Source organism: Aythya marila, assembly GCF_965140915.1.
Source record: "Aythya marila genome assembly, chromosome: Z".
Classification (NCBI taxonomy): domain Eukaryota; kingdom Metazoa; phylum Chordata; class Aves; order Anseriformes; family Anatidae; genus Aythya; species Aythya marila.
In genome coordinates this window covers 49,458,298-49,472,125 of record NC_139080.1, presented here as the reverse complement: position 1 = coordinate 49,472,125, position 13,828 = coordinate 49,458,298, and the positions used below count along the sequence as shown (strand labels likewise).

Here is a 13,828-nt window from a genome sequence, read left to right as displayed (position 1 = left end):
TGTCTTATAACTCAGACTAGATTTCTTATCTTAAATGTTTTTAAATATTTTAAATATGGTTTATGTGAAATTATAGTTTACCTTGTTTTATGGTACATAGAAATATTTTTGTGCCGCCTTGTTGAGGTTTTCTATATTCTGTAACCCTATTTGCACTCAGAATTATTTCCAGAGCAAGTGATGATGTCACAAGCAGGGTTTGTGGCTTCCTGTAGATGATAGGAGCAATAACGTTTTTTTGTCTCTCTGAAACTGAGAAACAGAGACTAAGAGAGAGATTGAAAATAAGCTTATAAGAACAGATGTCTTGTTCAACTGTGTTTTATATGAAACACCAATCTACTTGTAAGGCCAACAATTGTAATCTGAGAAAAGGGTGGTGTTTAGATACTGAATAGAAATATTTCTTAACTTTATTAATCCCTTATAAAGGAAAAACTTGTTATCAGTTGGTGGATGTTAGCAAAGGGGAAGAACGACTTCTGCCAGAGCTACCAGAATGGAGAACAGAGCTGCAGAGGAAGAAGTCACTTTTAATGTAGGCAAGTGAGGTCACTTGCAGTTTCAACTATTTTGCAGCTTATTGAGTTCAGAAAAAAAAAAAAATTATATATATATATATATATATGTATATGTATATAAAATAAAAAACTTGATAGCTGTTAGGGAAATGCAAAGCTAGGAAATGACAAGAAAAATGCTATCTTTTCCCTGAAACAACGTAATGGTTTAGAAGTAATTTGTAAGAAACCATCTGTATGCAAGCTGAATGGACTAACATGGTTTCAACTTGACAAAATTCAATTAAAGCTAATTATCTATTTAATGCAGTATACAGTATTAATATTTAAATATTTAATATTTAAAAACACTGTGAATTGAAATAAGCAAGTGATCGGTTTTTCTTCTTATTTCTATTTTAAAGTATGGCTTTCTGTTTTGTAGACGTTTGCTGTCTCCCCTGTGAGAACCTCTCTCATTCTCACAGCTGAACTGCCTCTTGGGAGGCTTGTGGTGATTGCCTGAAGCTTCACTCTTTCACCTCAGTCTTTCCCCCCTGCTTGCCCTCACCTTTGCCTTGCATAATATTTAGTTTATCTCCAGATAGCATTTAATCATTGCTGTGTCTATGTGGACTTTCTCATTTTGAACACTCATTACTGGATATCTCTTTCTCTTATTTTCTTTCAGTTTGGATAATGTGCTGCATCATTGACCACAGTGGTAGTTTCTGATCCCAGATAGGAAGAGACTGTATGCAAAAAATAATCTTTAGAATTACTAATCTCTAGTTTTTTAACATTGTCTATTTTCTTGCCTCTTCCTTGGTAATTTGCTGTGGTAATATTGCATACAGTTTCCTTGTTCATTCTTCACAGTGTAAACTCCAAGGTCATGTCAGTGTTTCCATGTTTTTCTGCTGCTTAACTTTACAGTATGGAAATTATACTTCTTTGTGAGCCTCTTTGTGCCATCTCTGTTCTGAATAACTTAGGAGGACCTCCTGCAACTTCATTAGCTTTTTCCCATATAAATTTGGTTCTTCATTCACTATCTGGTCGGTGCCTCTCTTCACCAGTGTCGGTACTTGATTTTATATCCTTATGCTTCTGAGGACAGCAGTGTCCTAATTACTGAAATACTTATTTTTTTTTGCATTCTCTGTTGAGAGCTTTGCTCCCTTGCCAAATGTGAACTTAAACAGTAGAAATCCTCTGTGAACTCTTACTTCTCCATTTCCAGCACTTTCTTACTTTTACCTTTGTATTACATGGCAAACTCTCCCACTTTATTTTTCTGTCTTCCTACTCCTCGGTTTAGCCTTTGATTTCATGTATTCCTTACTTTTTGTAGTTTTTCTTTGTCTTGTTTCTCAAGGACCATCTGTGCTATTTCCTTGTTCTAAAAGGGAGGGAAAAAAAAGGAGGAAAGAGATTAATGAGACAGATAAACAGTACAGCAGATTGTATGATATTTAATTGGTGCAATCCGCTTCCCCTTCCAAAACCTTTAAATCCTTATCCTATCTAAATTAGACATAAGAGGGAAAAGAGCCACACTGTTGTATGTCATCAAAGGGAAGCAATAATGTCTTTGTGGAAGAAAAAAAAAAAAAAAGGCATTTAATTGTACTGGTTCTTGTAGCTCACACTGACTCAAAAGGAGGTTGATTCAGAAAGAATACCACCTTGTAAGCCTGTGATTTAGACCTGCTTTTTGGTCAGTTTTTAACACTATATATGTCTCATGAGAGATAAATATATATATCATTTATATTACATATAAATAATAGACATATATATAACATAGCTCCATGGCAATTTTGTATATTAAAAACTGTTCATGCAGTCAAACTAAAATTTGCTGGGATCCATTTCCCATACGTGCAACAGCCTCTGTGTTTTAGACTGGTAGCTCCTTATCCACTAGCAAAAACACATATATGTGTGATCAAATACCAGAGAAACTTTTCCAATCTTTAGAAGAAGCACTCATAAAATCTACACTTTAGCCTTGGAGTTCGTACTAATATCCTCCTCTCTAAAGTTTTGAAGTGGTATAGGCAAGTTGTCAGGCTGGCAGCTGACATGTCCCAGAGGTGGTTTGCTGGTTGTTTCTGTAGAGGCAGCAGGTTTTGTTCAGATTAAATGGATTCAGTCGTTAAATTGTTCTTGGCAATACGTTAATGTGTAAATTAGATATTTTCTGAAAAAAAAAAAAAAAAAAAGGGGTTAAAGGGTTAAATACAAATTCCTTTTGTTCGACGGCTAACATGACATGCATAGTGAAGATGATGATCAGCTTGGTGAAATGTGAAAGTTTTCAAACACCACCCTATACATGTGGTTGTGCTCTTCCTCCATGCTTCCTTACAGAGCTTGTAGTCACTGGTGTCAGACGCACTAGAGCATTACCTCTGAACACTTAGCCCTGAAGAAAAATTTGAACATAGTATTGCTTTGCTGCAGCTGCATCACTTGCTTGGGGAAAGCACCAGGGTAGAAAACGGTGTGCTGCTTAAGTGCATTAAAAAAAAAAAATCAAACAAAAAAACTCAAATCTTTTGGTGAGCACTGCAATATGCTACATGTATTCTATTGAAGACAAAGATCCCAAAATAGGCCTTTCTTCATGTTAATTTGAGAAACAGCAAACAGGAAGAAATTATGCTGCTTCATTCTGTATGTGTGCGTATGTTTTGCTTTGCTGTGGAAAAGAATACGGTTCTTTTGCCTTTGTAGATGGGGAAAATGTCATGCATGCTACTTAGACACATGTCTCCAGTGCTGTTTTAATTCAGTTTTTAGTGATGCTTTGAGGTCTCTGTGATGGAGCATACGTGAAGTAGTTGTAAGTGGTGCCCTACAGACACAGGTTTCTTGCTGAAAGTTCAGTTTCAGAAGATGTAGCCTTAAATGCGTATTTTACCTTGTGCTCATTGTGTACTTGTTTTTTATGCTCTGGGGTGCAGACAGAAAAAGACCAAGCCTTTTAAGGTTGGAGTTTTCTTCCTGCAGGCATGAGGAGAAGATTATCTTGACTTGTGCAACACAAGCAGGAAAGGTCTATGGAGTCTTTCTTTTTGTTGATAGAAGTAATGAAAGCCATGGAGAGATGTGCACGTGCCAGGGAGAGAAGGATGATCTATCTACTGGCATCAGGCTAAAAATGCCTTGAAATAAGCGGTTTCCAGAGAAATTGGTAGACTCAGTATGATTTTAAAAAATGAATGCCCTGTCAGTTAAAGGAATAATATCAGTTAAATAAGGTGGGACATGCTTTAATGTAAATAGATACATTTTCCACACACCAAAAGCTCCTGTTTGGTTTTAAAAATATTATTTTAATTGTCTGAGGTTAGCTGTATACTGCAGATATTATCCAGATATTTTTTAAACTTTCTATTACATTTTTAATATAATGGTGCTAACTTCACTGGTTTATCATACTTGGTAAAGAATGCTTTCCATATAACAAGCTGAATTACAGCTTGTCAGATGGAGTGGAGTTGGACACCAGTACGAGATTTGATGAATTTTCTTGAGTAATCAAGTGGCTCAGTGAAAGCCTGAATCAGCCAGTTTTCTTTGGGAGAGAGGAAAAACTTCTGCATCAGCACCAGTTCTTCCATCTCTCCTGCTGAGCTGCCTGCAGAACTGAAAATTCCAGCAAGCCTATGTTGCATATGTCCTCATGCAAAAGTAATGTAGCTTTAATGGTAAAACTTGAAAACCAAACCAAAAAGAAAACTGGAAGCAAGACGACACTGTATGTAGTTCACTTCTAACTGCCTTTCTTGTTTTCTTTGCCCCACTTTCCCTTCTGTTTCCAGGTGAGCTCAATTCAGAACCAAATGCAGTCCAAGGGAGGCTATGGTGGTGGCATGTCTGCAAACGTTCAGATGCAACTTGTAGATACAAAGGCAGGATAGCCTTGGGGATATCTTTCCAGTAAGTATTCCACTCTACTCTTTAGACATTGTTTTAGATTAGTAAGGAAGGATCTCTCTACATATCATAATTAGCTCCCTATAAATAGCTGTGTGCCGTATGATGCATAATTTTAAAATGCACTTCTGTTATTAAAAGGTCAATATCATGTAAATATATTAATTTTTCTTTATGTAATGAACAAAAGATTGTCTTGACTGCATCAATCTGTCCTTTGCAAGTAAAGTTAACTGTATAGCAGATTACATAAGTATTTTGTAACATGGTTAGAGTACCGTATTTTGCTACAATTTTTCTATTTAATTAGTCGCAATATGTGTAGTGTTAAATCAGTGAATAGTAATGTTATGGTAGGAAAATGGTTGCTCAAAATGTTCAAAACTCATTAAAATGTGTTTTCTATGTTCCAGGTTTATGTGAGTTCCTGTATCTTCTTACCTGTGTCCCTTCTTTTGCCTTGGTGACTGCTTTCTGTGTTCATGACAAGAGAGAATTGATGGCTTATTGTTCACCCTTTGTGATTACTCCAGTGAAAAGTTGCTGTTCTGCTCTGATGATGCCATTTTTCAGATTGGTCCGACCGTGCCTTTCGGTGGCATGCACACATTGGCCTCTACCAGTACCATGGACATAGAGCTGTTAGGATTATTTTTAGGTTTTGCTTGTTTGTTTTAAGGCAAATGAAAGCACCAACCTTAGCTTCCTTCATCTCTCACAAATACTAATGCACAGCATTTTGTTGCTCTTTATTCTTTAAGCCTTTTCTCCACTCACATAATTTAGAAATGAGCGAGTTTTCATTAATGTTTTTAGTCTCCCATTGTTCATATCCATTTTTGAAAGGTCTTGGGCCTGCAAGCACAAATGATTATTTCATACAAAATCAGCAGAGTAGATGACCGCATGCTTTGTGAGGTTGCTTTATATGGTGGCCCGTTTGGTGCCAGAAAAAAAAAAAATCGCTTACTGCAGACTGATGATACTGTTGCTGGTGAAAATTTTTGCTGTGGCACCAAGTAATGCCTGTTTCTGAAAAAGGACGTGTAACTTTTAGCTGCTTCAGAGTTATGTCTTTATTTTAGTTTTTATCCAACTGGTCTTGAAATAATAAAGAGAGAGCTTGCATTCATAAGGCATTTGTTGTAAATGTTCAGTATATTTATTTTGAAAGAACTGACCTTGAGGCTGTAAACCAGTGTAGTACCGTATCTAAGTGTTGTGGAAGCGCTTTAGTCTATTTAAAAAAAAAAAAAAAAAAAGGCAACATGTTTGGCTGCTTCTTTTTCTTTTTACAGTTTTTCTTAATTTTAGGCTGTATGGTCATTTCCAGTAGCAGCATGTCAGACTGCCTGCAATATTAGCTGAAAAGTTTAGTAGACCTCTCTAAGTAGTTGGCAGTTTCTGTGTACTAAATATTTAGGGGCCATGGAAGTTGCTAAGAGCAACATACTAATCTGGCAGAACAGATGCCAGTGAAAACAACATACAGGGTGACTTTTTACTAAGTTGGTAAAAAGCCTTTTGCTCAGGTTCCAAAGCATGTTTCTTTCACACGTTGTGCAACTTGTATTTTAATATTGCACTGTTTTCAGACTATCTCTGTAAATGGTCTTTTTTTCTCCTTGTTGGTGGTTTGAAACAAGTCAATGATTTCAGTCCTGGTTGAGTTACGTTTTTATGCGAAAAAATCATCCTAACAAGGCATAACTGAGCCTAGTGAGATCCATTTTTATACATAAACACGCATGTGTTCATATAGATTGCTGTCATAAATTATTCTTTATTCTTTTTCCATACTTTTTCTGATTTCACATTGCAACAGCTGTCAGATTGATTTGAACATGTATGAACCTACATACTCTTCTCTCAATTCACAAACACCACACCAAATACAGGGCCTTGGAGGTAGATCGCCTTCCCCCAGTTGTATTTTTGTGGTAGCTGTCAATTATCTGGTTGAATAGCTCCAGGTAGGCGGGTTAGTCTTCACTGATGAAGGTACTGATTCATAACGACACAAGATCAAGATGTTCAGTTGTCTGGGTGCATGAACACATGGCAATGCAGTAATTTTTTGGGGATCAGCGTTACCAATGCCACTTTATCGATAAGTCTTAAATATACCATAATTAGAAAATAATTTGAATTTTGCCATTGGTAACAGCAGCTTAAATTTGCTTGCCAAAACTATCTTGCACTTGTTAAAATGTTTTCAGCTCAATAGCCAGAAAAATGAAATTGACATATTTTTATAACAGACATACTTTTTTTGTACATTGTGTTCATTCTTGAATAAAGTCAGTTCAGTGTTGGCTTGTAGATATTAAAAGGAAAGTATTGACTTTGATTCAATAAATGTTTTCTTTCAGTTGGTGGCCTACCCTTTTCTTTTTCATAAGCTACATTTGCATTAGAAAAACAACTGCAGCCTACAGACAAATTTGTGGTGAAAATTCTCTGAAAAGTAACTTGGTAGTATGAGTAATAAGTAATTTACTGGGCTGAGGTTTTTTTCATGTCACTTGACCCTATTGTTGCCAAGTGTATTAAACCATAATTTTATTAGTAGTTTTGTTTCATTGATTTAGTGTGTATACCAAAGTTGTCTTCAAGGATCTCAGGGAGGTTTCCCAATAAGAAGTAAATTGGAAGCCTTCATAAACAGGATTTATTTCCTTTTGACTACAAGTGGTATGTGTGTTTCTCCATTGTGACACAGATTATTTTACTGTAGTGATCAGTAGAAAACGAACTATACACCTGATCATAATAACATGCACATCTGCATTAAGTATGCCACAAGGCACAGTGTTGTCTACTCTGTATTTCTTTCAATACATTCACTTTTTATATTTGACAACCTTAATTCCGTAAGCACTAATTTACTGCTTTAAATTTCATGCTAAGTTATTTTGAAGACTAATACTGAATTACCTACATCATGGCAGGTTTTTGAAATTGCCAATTGATGAAAAAAAAGTATTTCTGAAGGGAATGAAAGATAAAGATAAAACCATGAGATAATGATCAACTAGAATGTTCTCTTTTTAGCTTTTTAATATTTAAGGTTACTGAAAGCTTAGATTTTTGAAGCTTAGTACTGCCTACAAAGGTTTGTCTTGAAAAGTAGGTGTTTTTAATGTGTCCTCTTAAGGGAGTCGGCCTGTGCACAATTAGTCCTTGCTCTGTTAAGCTGACTGAAGCTGTTGTATGAGTCTGTTCATCCCTTGTGTCTTTTTTTAAATGAGAAGACGCTGCATTAGCAGCAAGGTCTCTGAATAAAGTCCTGGGCCCAACAAGCACTGTACTCTGCAGTGTTGTGATAACCCTCCTCAAAACAACCAAAATGTCCCAAGCCAACACCACACTACCCCTCAAAAAATCAACTCTTAGATTCAGAAATCTTGTCTACAAGGTGACACATTCTTACCAAGTACAATGCATGCATCACGGCAGCACAGTTACCTTGAGTAATGCAGTGCTCCTTGTCTCTTTTCCTTGGGGGTGGAGGGTGGAGAAATGGGGGGAAGGCAATTAACCCATTTATATTTGAAGTCTATGTTTTAAAACTATTACTATTTATTTGGTGCATGCATGTGAATAGGGCACCTTAACAACGAAGAGAAAGTGATTTTTGACCTTCATAAGGTAGGTCTGTCTGCACCTTATTGTTTTTCCCAATCACCATCTTCTTGGAAGATATCCATTCTCGTTGCTCAAAAAATTTGCTCAAAAAAAAAAATCATGAATTGACCGTGTTTTCTGTCTTTTTATGCCTTTAAGAAAAGAAAGAAAAAAAAAAAAGTACTATCTCATGCTGTAACTATTGGGAAGCAATATTTTGGTTTACCAAAAAAAAGTATTTTTATTTTTTTTTTTTTTTTGAATCAACTAAATGGAAGGGGCTCAAGCAGTACACATTCACGCAGATCAAAAGCTTTTGGTGGTGATTGCAGGCAAATGACTGTGATCCCAGATTAGGGGGTTTTGGATTATTGCATTTATTTGAAAATCAGCCATAAAATTCCAAACCCTTATTCCATATCCCTTTTTCTATTTCACGACTTATCACAGGAAAGTATGCACCATTTGATTATTCTTTAACATTTTTTTATTCCTTAAAAACAGTTCTTAACACAATGGAATGATGACATCTAGGCTAAACTTCAGGCGTTGTGGTATAATGCAATTCTGTGAGAACAGACAGTTCCATCAGGACACAAACAAATTTCAGAGTAAAATGTGTTCTATGTATGTACATTCTAAAATGTATTTGGGGTGAGGATTTGAGGCTTTTGAATTAAGTCTATAAAAACATGCAGGTTGCAGCTACCAGCTAAAATTTGCCCTAAAAAAACATTTTACTAAAGGTAAAGGTTCTTGTCTTAAGTAACTGTAGGGTATAAAATGAGAATCAGAACAAAACTGGTTTATTTCTGAAAGAAGTATGTTCACCTGCTTAGCGGAGACTGATGGCGTGCGCAGCATGTGCCGCTGGGAAGCCAAGACGTGTTCAGCGATGGAATTGCCAAACCATGAGTAAGAGTCCCCAGAATGAGACTTAATGGAAATGTAACCTTTTCCTACAGGTAGCAGTCCGGGTGTCAAAGTAACAGTAGATAAATTTTATGTCATTCTTTCAATGCTTACTGTTAGCTGGTTAGGAGAGATTTCTGTGGGTAGACACAGTAAGCTAACGTAACCAGTGGTCATCGTGAACTTGGAGAAGTTACTCTCTTTAAGTGCAGGCTGCATTTCTTGACTCACTGCTCTGAATATACGACTGTCGAGTTCCTTGGAAATAAACAAAACACACAACCAGACAAGCACAGTGAAACAGCCTTGATGGATGTTCTATCGTATGCAGTAATAGCAGATACTAAAATAGTATTCTTGTAATATTTAAAAAGTCTGTGTAATGGAGAGGAATTTTGTGTGCTTTATATTATTTCAGAAGAAAATCCATTGACATACACTAACTAACAAAACAAAGAGCTCCTACATGTTCACCGCCTCACTAAGCATTATTAAATCAGCTAAATGGATGCCTAAATAAATTATTTAATTATATGCACCAATCAATAGCTTTTCAAATATTTAATTGTATTTAGCATCCCTAATGACAATGTGCGAGCATAACATATCCTTGACAGTATTTTCATTTACAGTTACTATAACATTACATTTACCGAAAATAGCATCCTAGCCAGTGATCAGTGCAAATACTTCAAATGTGAACCAGTAAAACTGCATAGGACTGGTCCCATCTACTTATACTCTGCCTGTGCCAGGACTGACGCTGATTTGTGTGCGCAGCTGACTGTACTGAGAACTCATGTAGTAAGGGGTGTGCTGGATTTTGGTTTTGTTTTCATTAATGGTTTAGTTTTAAACCAGATCAGCTTCTTGGCGCTTATGGAGAGTAAACCTAGAAGTGAGTGGCATGCGATCAGAACCTTTTTTGTTGTTGTTGTTTGCTTGCTTGTTTGTTGGGAGGAGATAAGGAGAAAGGCAGCATTGATAGTTTAACCTGGCTGTGGAAAAGCATCCAGCTTTCTAAGGAAAATACACTGTTCAGCTGAGGGACAAAGCCTAGCCACAGCTGGACCTGTGAATGCTGCTCCTGAAGTTACTTCCACCTCTGGGATCCTTTATCTCCATGTACTAGGCTCACTGTAGGTTTGCCTGGGTTGTTCTGTTTGGTCTGGGGGCTAACTGCATATTGAAAACATTGCTAAATGGTCAACTGGATCATCACCAGCAACCTCAGGCAATATGATTTTCTCATTTCTACCATCAGTGCTAATTCTGTCTGTCATCACGGTGCAAGGAATGGCTTTCTGTCTTCATACACTCTTAACAGAAATGGTGAGTTCAAACCTCAGGTAGGTTACCTAATAAGCTAAGGGAAAAAAAAAAAAAAAAAAAAAAAAAAAAAAAAAAAAACACAAAACAACTTGCTTACTTAAATATAACACAAAATAGTATGACCACATTTATGAACGATTGAACTGTCATGCAAAAGGCACAGTTTATTTGTTATAACATAACTAGTCATGCATGTCATGGGGGCTTTTCATGGCACCATTGGATTGTCTAATTTTTTTTTCCAAAAATGTGGTGCTGTCTTTTTAGAGACATGAGAGTAAGAGAGCCTATTAACAGAGAAGTAGAGCATTACCTTTACATTTGGCCTATCAGTTCTTTCATGTGAAGTGGATGCCTCACTTTTGGGATTTGGCATGTAGTAGAAGACATTCCTGGCATGCTGTGACACAGCAGGGTTGGATATCACTCTGATTTCCCAGGACTTCAACAAGGTATGCAAGGGTTGCGATAAGCTTCATTACTTGAATAATGACCTTGAGTGGAGGAGATGTTTTAGCGTGAAAATGAGCTACCCACAATAGATATATCATTTTTTCCTGAAAATGGTAAGGAGTAAGGAAGCATCAAATATTGATGTCTGTGTTCAGGGAGTGCTGTGGTTTTTCAGCGGTGCTCTGTCTCAGAGACACAGGCAGTTGTTTACTAGGAACGCGCTTTGTTTCTCCCATGCTACACCTTCAATGCCATAAAGAGGCTTTTTTCTTGTTTTTTAAGTCTCACCATTACATTGGCCTTTGTAGGTTATAACTGGCACTATCTGCAAGGCAATACAAACTCATCTCGCATTGGTGCATCCAAATGCACCAATGGAGGCCCACCTGGATGACTGCTGTTGGTGCAAGCAGCCCTCCTGTGCCACACAGGATCAGGGCTTTGTCTTTTCCACCTGCTGTTGTTCACCGTGGTCCCTCACCAAATGTGTGAAGCAGGCTGTTGTGCAAGGCCAGTTCCCAAAACACCACATCTAGGAGGAAGGTGTTACTTGGAACTGATTTCGAAGTCCTCAGGTTTCACGAATTGCAGCAACAGTAGGGAGATGGCTATTCTGAAACCTTTTTCCTTAGGAAATCATCTTTATAGTAGTAATAAAACATGCAAGGAGCCGTAGTCCTTGGAGAGGAGTACACTTTCCAGGTGGTTAATACTAATGTACATTTTGGCACTCTGCAGCTTTTTCCACCTGTCACAATTTAACCTCCTGGAGCAGTAACAGTCATCTCCTGTGTATGGTGTACGCATTAAGCAGCAGAGATAAAGTATGGATATGGGGGCATTATGCAGCATTTCTATTCACATTCATAAAAGAAAAAAAAAAAGCATTTCAGAACATGTAATTAGGGAATCAACAGTCACGCTGCAGCAAACAACACTACTGGTTTGGAGGGATGGAAGATGGGAGGGGACAGATAATAAAGGTGGAAGAGTGAAAAGACAGGAGGGTGAGTGGAGGAGGAGGGTAAACTTTGATAGGTGTCCAAACGCTGTGCTCAGGCCAGGTCCCTGTGGTGCTCTTTTGAAGAAGGAGCTATTGGCGACAGCCACAAAACCAGAGCCCAGTGCAGCAAGGCTTTTCATTTTTCACTGTTTTAGGTAGTAGGTGCCAAGCCAGATACTCTTTTTGTAAATTGCAGCAGACGTTTGGTTTCCAGCTGGCAGTAGCAAGATCCATTAAAACATGGGTAGGAGCAGCCCAGGAGAGCAGGACTGCATAGTGAACAGAGCTGGGAAATTAGTCTCTTTTTGACAATTTTCAAAGTCTGTATGAAATAAAAGCTGTTTTTCTTAATATGGACACACATGGGATGGTGCAATGAGTGCCCTGCAATGCCACGCCTGTTAAGAAAAACATGCAGAAGTGTGTTTCCACACCCACTTGCTGGAGCTGGACAGCGTAAGGTTGCTGCTAAGGGACCAAGTCCCAGTTTCCTTTTTATTGACTAAAATTGCCCGTATCTATCAGTGATTGCACAGATGCTGTTTTCCTCTGAGACTGCCAAAATGCATCTGGCACAGCCCTTGGATGGGAATTAAACAGCCATGGCATATTTTGGCTAAGAGCTTCCTTGCTCCTTCTCTGAATCATAACCAGAGCAGTGGAAATATGTGACAGAAGTAAACACTGTGGCTAATGCAGCAGCTCTGTAAAACCTAGAATTTCAAAGTTACAGCGAGATGACTGCTTACTAAAACAATTTTAAACAGTGTGTTTTAAAATACACATGCACCCTCGAATACGTACAGCAAAATGAAACAGTGCTGACCTACACAGACCCGGTGGCCTGCGCTGTCCCTGGCGTACACACTTTGATGAAGTGCAACAATTTCTTCTGCAAGGCTTGTGCTGGATGGCCACCTGGGCACAAGCCACGTCTCGGCCTCTGTGTGTGACATCCACTTGCCTCTTGTGTGGCAGCGCTTTGAACCTCCGTCCTGCAGCCTCGTGGAGGCTGGCACAGTGCTCGTACAACAGAGGTTTTGTCCCAGCCCCAAGAGCCAAAGCTGCCACTGGCGGAGGTCTGCCAGGGCGAGACTGGCTTGGGCACAGCTCAGCCGTTTGGGTTATTTGGGCCATGTCCCTGCATGGTGCTGCTGCTTTCCTAGCTGCACATTTACATCATGTTGCACCTGGTTAAGAACACCCTCCTGGGATCGTTTTTCTAAGTAGGGTACCTAGCAAACCCTGCAGAAGGGAAAGCTGTGCTAAGGAACTGCTGCGGGATCTTCCTCCCGCCCACCCCCATTTAGCAGGGCTGTGCCAGCCCGCCCAGCTAATGGTAGGACGTCTGGAGCTGGTTATTATCAATACAGTAATCAGTGCTGTCACTGCTTGGAGAGCAGTGATCAAGGATATGCAGCTGCTCATTTGGAAAGCTTCCTCATCTGGAAAGCTCCACACCCATGAAGAGAAATCCCCTGTGGGACTGTCATGCCTTCTAAATTTATGCTTCTCTGTAAGTGGGAGATTTCCATAGTCCTGTCCAACAGCCCATGCCATATGGCCCACAGCCCCCCTGCCCCACCAATATTATCAGTCCTGATGTTCGCATCACATGTTCAAAAAGTTGCAGTAAATACCTGGAGAATTGTTGAGTGGACACCAGGCACACTACATGGGTACCTGCATTAGATAGCTTGTTGTCCCAAGGTAAAGGCAGCTTCACAGCACACCAGGTTGCTACAAGCTTTTTCCAATTCAGAAACCTACAGTCAAATTTTTGACCATAAATGAACCCGTGACTGAGAATGGCCTGTTCTAATCAAGCAAAGAGGATTCAGATTTAGAGGACTGCGAAGAGTTATAAAGATTTTACTTAACTAAGAATACATTTGTATGGTCCAGGACTTCACTGATTTTCTGTTTCCTTTGCATGACTTTTTGCCCAAATTTCTCATATACTATATTGTCTGCACTTCTGTTCCTTCACTGCATATTACTTAAGGATTTGGCTTTCTGAAAACTGTTTCTTAAGACTTTATCCACTACAGAT

General features: G+C 38.5%; 1 protein-coding gene across 9 annotated transcripts in view; it reads left to right on the top strand.

The window, feature by feature from the left end:
- Positions 1 to 6,819, top strand: part of CDC42SE2 (CDC42 small effector 2) — an 81,006-nt gene extending 74,187 nt beyond the window's left edge. For all 9 annotated transcript variants that reach the window (XM_082783359.1, XM_082783358.1, XM_082783354.1 and 6 more), the window contains 2 exons: positions 4,334 to 4,451; positions 4,862 to 6,819. In XM_082783359.1, coding sequence (XP_082639485.1) covers positions 4,334 to 4,432 — 99 coding nt within the window. In that variant the 3' untranslated portion in view covers positions 4,433 to 4,451; positions 4,862 to 6,819. The remainder of the gene's footprint in view (positions 1 to 4,333; positions 4,452 to 4,861) is intronic.
- Positions 6,820 to 13,828: the final 7,009 nt, after the last annotated feature.